Source organism: Bison bison, unplaced genomic scaffold (assembly GCF_000754665.1).
Source record: "Bison bison bison isolate TAMUID 2011002044 unplaced genomic scaffold, Bison_UMD1.0 scf7180017864328, whole genome shotgun sequence".
In the NCBI taxonomy this organism is placed as follows: Eukaryota; Metazoa; Chordata; class Mammalia; order Artiodactyla; family Bovidae; genus Bison; species Bison bison.
The window spans coordinates 5,171,384-5,178,814 of NW_011494900.1; the positions used below are offsets into that span (position 1 = coordinate 5,171,384).

Genomic DNA, 7,431 nt, shown 5'->3' on the forward strand with positions numbered 1-7,431 from the left:
AGAGTCTTGATTGGCATCTGAACTGGTCCTTTCACTTTTAGATTATTTTCCTTTGTGCCTCTGATCTAGTCCGCACACCCCTTCTCCAGAGATTTTATGTTGTGGCTGGTTGGAGTAATTCTTCCTCGGTGAGGTGTTTTCCTGTAATTCTTCCTGGTGAGGTATCTCCCCAGTATTTGCAAGCCTTGGCTGCAACGCACCTTCCTGACTCACCTGTTCCCAGTGAGTGAACAGCATGAGGGAGGAGCCAGCCGACCCCAACAGTGCTGCAGCTGCAAAGGCATCTTCCTCAAAGAGGTGTTGGGGCACTTTCACAGTCTCATGTCGCTTAGTCGTGTCCAACTCTTTGCGACCCCAGGAATTGCAGCCCACCAGTCTCCTCTGTCCACAGGGATTCTCCAGGCAAGAATACTAGAGTGGTTTGCCATTCCCTTTTCCAGGGGATCTTCCCGAGCCAGGGACCAAAACCAGGTCTCCTGCATTGCAGGCAGATTCCTTAGCTTCTGAGCCACCAGGTAACCCCCATGACACAATCTCATACTACCATAGAAAGAGAAGACTGTCTATACCTAGTTTTGGTGCTGAAAATTTTTAAGAGGAATAGCTTTTCTTGAAATTCACATCAGCTTATCTGAAGGTATGCATTCCTCAGTGCGAGAAGCAGACTGAATAGAGAGATAAATATTTCTGTCTTATGGTCCCCAAAGTACATAGGAAGAGTCCTGCCTTTCATACTATATCACTCAATGGACCTTGCAATCTATATTCCATATGTAAACAACCATAAATGAGTTCTTGTTTCTACTGAGTTGGGGGACTAGCATTTTGTAGAACTAGTATGTGAGGTTCAGGTAATAAAATTTGGCTCAACTTTAGTCACTTGTGGAAAATAGTTTTTTAAAGGCTTAGAAGTAAAAGTTTAAATGGATGATGTCTTCTTACTGTCTTAATCGGTTGAAACCAGTGTATAAAATGCTTCCCCAGTGACTCAGCAGTAAAGAATCTGCCTGCAGTGCAGGAGATGCAGGTTCAATCCCTGGGTTAGAAGATCCCCTGGGGAAGGGAATGGCTATCCACTCTAGTATTCTTACCTGGAGAATTCCATGGACAGAGGAGTCTGGCGAGCTACAGTCTGTGGGGTCACAAAGAGTCGGACACAGCTGAGTGACTAACACTTTTCATTTTTCGTTGTATAAATTAAGCTAAATACATAATATATTCTGAGAAAACTTTGTCATTTGATTTATTCAAGGAGGTTTCAGTAAGTAATTTGAGTCACTGAAGTTTTGTTAATACCATGATATAATGTTTTCTTGAGATTTAAGTCAGAAAATGTGAAGCTTGTCAGGAACTTGGAATTTTTAATGTTGATTTTGGGTTAGTCATTCAGAGATCAGTAAAAAAAAAAAGAAAAAAACTTTGAAAATAGAAAAGAAAACATAAGAATAGAAAAAGCCTCATTCTCATCTGTATAAACTATAGTTGTACTTGGATCTGAAGACATTTGTAAAGAATAGTGAGGCTCCTAAACAGGGGTAGTGCTCAAATTTTCCAGGTTTTCCAAATTTGACATAATTTCATGAGGTTTTCTTTTCACTAAACATATTTTTACCTATGTAACTAAATGAGATATAGTTTCTGTTCTTTAGTAAGACACACCTTACCCCAAAGAAAGTTGTAGAGTTGAAGATCATCCAACTCATTCCTCATCATCAGAATATATTTGCTCTATAACCATCCTGGATCTGTGGACCACCCTCTTCCTATTTCCTCATCATGTTTGAATCAGAAGCTATACCATGCTTGTTTTGTTTTGCCTATCTTTATTTAGTTTTATTCCCTGCTTACTTCTTTTAAAACTATTCAAGGTGCTCATATCTTGTTATTTACTTTTCTCTTCTTATGAATCTTGTGTAGTTTACTCAACTATATGTATGTCTGCAGTACGTTTTATGTAAATGTTTGGGGTAGGCCTGTCTCTTTTTCAGTAAATGCTCCGCTGGATAGTCACTATGAAAAGTATGTGGAACAGAAAGATTATAAACCATTTTTGAGAAACAGAATGTGCTCCCAGGCCCACTTGTGCCCCACTTGGCATCCTTCCTGTCATTACTTCTGTACTGCCAGCCCTGCCAGCTGCTGCTTATTTGTGAGGCAGAATAAGTTACTTTATTAACGTACAGGGTTCTTGACACATTTACCAGTTCTTATGGTCATTTGTGCTGATTTTTAAAAATATTTTTTACTTTGAGCCTCATTTTCTAAAAGATGGGTTTTTTTCTGCCGTTTTCCATTAAAGAGGCTTCTAAGAGGCCATATCTCCAGGCCTAGAATAGTGATGGCTTGGGTTCAAAGCACACATGTGTGCATGCTATTCATAGGTGGCATGTTTCCCAGGATCGTGCTCAACCTCAGCTGCTTTTATATTAAAACATCATTTCTTTCATTAGAGTATTTTCAGATGAAAACAGTTATTTTACAACTCTTGACATAGTTCTACTGAATGTACATTTAAATCACTGAGAAATAGATCTTTTCTAATCATTGTTATTTCTCTTGCATCTGTATGTGTACTTTATTGTTATCTTTTGTTACTCGTTATTTGGTACCTCTCTTTCACTGTTTTCTTTCCTATTGTTTATTAACTGTGACACAAAGGTATTATTCAACTGGTTAATTCTCCATTGTAGTAGCTAAGGGCATGTAGTTTGGAGCCGAAAAGTCTTTGGTTTGAATATTGACTTCACCAACTACTGACTGTGTAACCATGAACAAGTGTTGTAACCTCTCTGCACTAATTTATTTATCTATAAAATGAAGAAAAGGATTATACCTACTTTAAATGAGATAATGTATGTACTCTGCTTTGTACAGAGCCTAGTACCTAGAAGCACTTAATAATTGTAGACAACATGATTATTTTTATCTGTATTTACTGAGTTCCTGCTGTGTGCCAGGTATTGTCCTGGGTATTGGGATATAAGGCTTCCCAGGTGGCACTAGTGGTAAAGAACTTACCTGCCAGTGCAAGAGATGTAAGAAATGCAGATTCGATCCCTGGGTCAGAAAGAGCCCCTGGAAGAAGGCATGGGAATCCATTCCAGTATTCTTGCCTAGAGAATCCCACGGACAGAGGAGCCTGGCAGGCTGCAGTCCATAGGATCACACAGAGTCAGACACAACTGAAGCGGCTTTGCACACATGCACACATTGGGGATATAAAGGTGAAGACACAGTCCTTGTCTCAGGGATGTCATAGTCTAGTAGTAGGGACCAACTTGGATATAGAAAAATTAGAAGACCAACATAATAGAAGAACTATTAACCTTGACTACTTTGGAGTGTGCAAGAATATTTTCTTTCCAGTTGATATCCTCATATCATAAATATAGATTCCTTTATAATAAAAATTAATGATGATTACAATATAGGGTAGTAGATGCCATATTTCAGATGTGTATGCAGTGCTATAAGAACAGGGAAGCAGAAGGGGGAAACTCTCTCATCAGGAAGCCCTTGCATCTTTGCCGATTTTCCCCAGTTTCCTAAGCTATACATCTTTGCAGAAAGCCTGCCCAAAATAATATGCTGATCAGGTGGTATACAGACTAAAGACTATCCATGAAATGGTAGCTGTCCCTCTTTATATGGATACATAGCTCTCTGACACAACCATTTTGGCCTTCCAAGATTTTGTGTTTTGCAAAACTTCTTTCTTCTTGAGTAATACTGAGTAAGCTGAGGGTGGAATGACTTTCAAACATCACTCTGTGAGACACCTACCCATTGTTATGAATATGGGGGTTGCCTGGTCCATTTCTGTTCACACCTCACAAGACCACCGGGCAACTCAAAGGGTGACTGAAGTCTAGCCTGGGATGGGCCCTAGAGCTTCAAGAACTAGAGAAGAGACGTTGAAACTTCTCTGGAGGTTTTTTCGTCTTCCCCTTGTTTACCCCTACACAGTTAGAAACTCTTAAAACGCTGGAAGCAGTCTCCATAATCCAGGTTCCAGTAGTTCCATAGCCTAATGAAAGTGTTAGTGAAAGTGCTAGTCGCCCCAGTCGTGTCTGACTCTTTGCAACCCCATGGACTGTAGCCTGCCAGGCGCCTCTGTCTGTGGGATTTTCCAGGCAAGAATACTGGACTAGGTAGCCATTCTTTCTCTAGGGGATCTTCCCAACCCAGGGATCGAAACCAAATCTCCCCTGTTGCAGGCAGATTCTTTAGCATCTGAGCCACCAGGGAAGCCTCTACCATCTAATTTAGGGATTGAAATCCCTGTTTTGTTTTCAAGCTGATTGTCAACTTAGACTTGACTTTTGGGTTTCTCATAGTTTGTTTGTTTACTTGCTTTTGAAGTGAATTTATCAACATTTAAGTTTAGAACTCTCTACTATTGCTGTAGCCCATTTAAGGAGAAACGTTTCCCCCAAATCAGAAACGTTTCCTAATACCACATGTCCAGTTTTCTTACTGTGGTATCAAACTAGAGCAAAATTGTATATAATTTTTTTCTTATCTGTTTTCTTAGCTTTCAAAGTAATTTGTGTTTAAAATGAAAAATGAATAAGCTTATTGCCATAATTTAGTTGTGCTGAATTGTTTGGCCATAACTTTTGTGGTGATGGAGACCAGATTTATGAGCTGTGGGATCTGTTCTGTTTGGATCTGACAGCTGGCTCCATTAAATATCTTGGAGCTTTTTACTTTGCATGGGGATGGTTGGGAGGGTGGGAACAGCAGTGGAAGAAAGCAGTCCACTTTATTTAATGTTCTGCATTTGTTTACTGGCTCCAATCATAACACTGTGCAGCTGTTTGAACAGCTGCCTTTTGATTTCCTTTTGTTTACTGTTTAGGTTTATTAAGCTTGTCCTTAATACCTGCTTACTGTCTGCTTTTTAACTAGCTTTTGTACTTTATAAAATATATTTTAATATATACCAGTCTCTTTTGGTCTAGGCATGCTTTGATGATCTACAAAGTTAATTCACTAAAAAGAAAAAAAAATTTTTTTTAATTCCATAGGTCATACAGAAAGCAGCCTATTCTTGATTTCTTGTTGTCCCTTAGCTTTATATTTTAGTTAAATATTTTAAAATTTGGTAAATAAATTGCATTTCAAAATTAAGTCCAAATTTCACTCATGATAACCACCATTTATGTTAACTTTCTAAGCCTGCCAACAGGTAACTTAGTCTACATACTCCAGATAGTTTTTAAAAAGTTGTCAGACTAGTTGTAAAGTCTGTGAATTTTGTTTTAACAAATGTCTCTGAGCAACCTGGATACCTAGGAGATATATATTTACACAGAGAGAGCAAAAATAAATATTATATTTATTTGTCAGTCTTATTATTTTGGAGAAGGAAATGGTAACCCACTCTAGTATTCTTGCCTGGAAAATCCCATGGACAGAGGAGACTGGTGGGCTACGGTCCATGGGGTCGCAGAGTCGGACACAACTGAGCCACTTCACTTTCACTTATTATTTAGCCTATTCAGACATACTAAAAATTTATTCATCATTGTGGGAATTTTATTCTCTTTACAGGTGAGGGACTTGTCCATTGCTTATATGCTGGTGACATTAACTTATCTCTATATTGGAGTCCTGGTTTTTGCTTCATTTCCTTCACCACCATTATCCAAAGATTGTATAGAGCAGGTAAGGCACTGTGTACCCTCTCTGTGTGATTGTTTACACCTTCATATCTGCAAAGCAAGCAGTGTGATAGAGTAGCAATGTATACTACCAGACAGGCCTGGGTTTGAATCCAGTCTCTTCTATTTACCATACATGTGGGAATTCAGGCACCTTCCCCGTTCTTTGTGAGCTTCAGTTTCCTCTTCCATTAAATATCATAATAGATACTCCATAGATTTTAGAAGGTCTCTCAGAAAACCTTCTGTCTGCTGGTACCTGTGGTACTCAAATAAATGATTCCTGTTATTTGCTTCTTATTTTTCTGTGTGTGTGGATAATTATGCTAGTAGCAGTCTTGAATTTATAAACCCTCACAGAGACTATATTCAGTTCCCTGATTTTCTAAAGTCCAGATCTGGAAATGTCCTGAATAAACTGGTTTCTTAATTCATCAGTCCCTGATAATAGATTTGACACTCATTTTGGTACTAGGTGGCAAGCATAAAAGCAAAGAAAAACTATTTCTAGCCTATTATACAGAGTGAAGTAAGCCAGAAAGAAAAACAGCAATACAGTATACTAACGCATATATATGGAATTTAGAAAGATGGTAGCAATAACCCTGTGTACAAGACAGCAAAAGAGACACTGATGTATAGAACAGTCTTATGGACTCTGTGGGAGAGGGAGAGGGTGGGGAGATTTGGGAGAATGGCATTGAAACATGTAAAATATCATGTATGAAACGAGTTGCCAGTCCAGGTTCGATGCACAATACTGGATGTTTGGGGCTGGTGCACTGGGACGACCCAGAGGGATGGTGTGGGGAGGGAGGAGGGTTCAGGATGGGGAACACATGTATACCTGTGGCGGATTCATTTTGATATTTGGCAAAACTAATACAATTATGTAAAGTTTAAAAATAAAATAAAATTTAAAAAAAAAGAGAGAGAGGAAGAGACAGAAAGAATAAAAGAAACATTCTTTTACTAAAAGGCTGCCATAAATAATATTATTTGATTTGACCCATCATAAACCTGGGAATAGCATAATCTCTAGTTTTATGTAACTGAAGAAGTTCTCAGAGAAAGTAGCATTCACAGGTGATTTTCATTCTAGTCAGAAGAAATTCCTCTAAGAGTGTGGTGGAGTACAAAATATGATTTATTACCTATGAATTATAAAGTTATTTCAGCATAATAGTGGTAATAATGTTCTCATCTCTTCAAGATAAATAGATTTGACTTATTGCTCTTTTGATAGTTTGAAATGTTCTCTTGATTTCCTTGATTCCAAAAGTTCTTTGGCAGCCAAATGTTTGCTGAAAATTCCCCTGATATGAAAAATCCCATATAAAGCCCACTCCCTTGGGAATAAGAATATCTGTGGTATTTGTATTTGAAAGGGAAAAAAAATCTGAGTGATTGGCTTTCTTTTTCTTAGATGCCAAATGAAAATGGAGAATAGAATCATGAAAGGAAGTAGAAAAAATTTCTTTTCTATTTATTGATAGACTATAGATAATAGTGATAGTAATAGATATACTCTCACTTTATTCTATAATCTTTAAAAATGCTACAGTGCATCAGAGGAGAAAAAATAAGAGAATTATTGAGAATGAAATAGCATTGAATTAGCTATTTAAATTTATTGAAACAAATTTATACTTAAACCTCATATACTAACAGAGCAGTAGTTCTCAAACTATCAGTGGTAAATAAGGTCTTATTTGTTGTTGTTTCAATGTCAAATGAATTGCAGATTGATACTTTTGTAAAACAA

At 37.8% G+C, this 7,431-nt stretch overlaps 1 protein-coding gene across 6 annotated transcripts in view; it reads left to right on the forward strand.

Annotated features, from left to right (window-relative positions):
* The window catches only part of SLC38A9 (solute carrier family 38, member 9), a 95,564-nt gene that overhangs the window by 81,099 nt on the left and 7,034 nt on the right, over window positions 1–7,431 (forward strand). For all 6 annotated transcript variants that reach the window (XM_010853513.1, XM_010853512.1, XM_010853517.1 and 3 more), the window contains one exon: window positions 5,557–5,670. In XM_010853513.1, coding sequence (XP_010851815.1) covers window positions 5,557–5,670 — 114 coding nt within the window. The remainder of the gene's footprint in view (window positions 1–5,556; window positions 5,671–7,431) is intronic.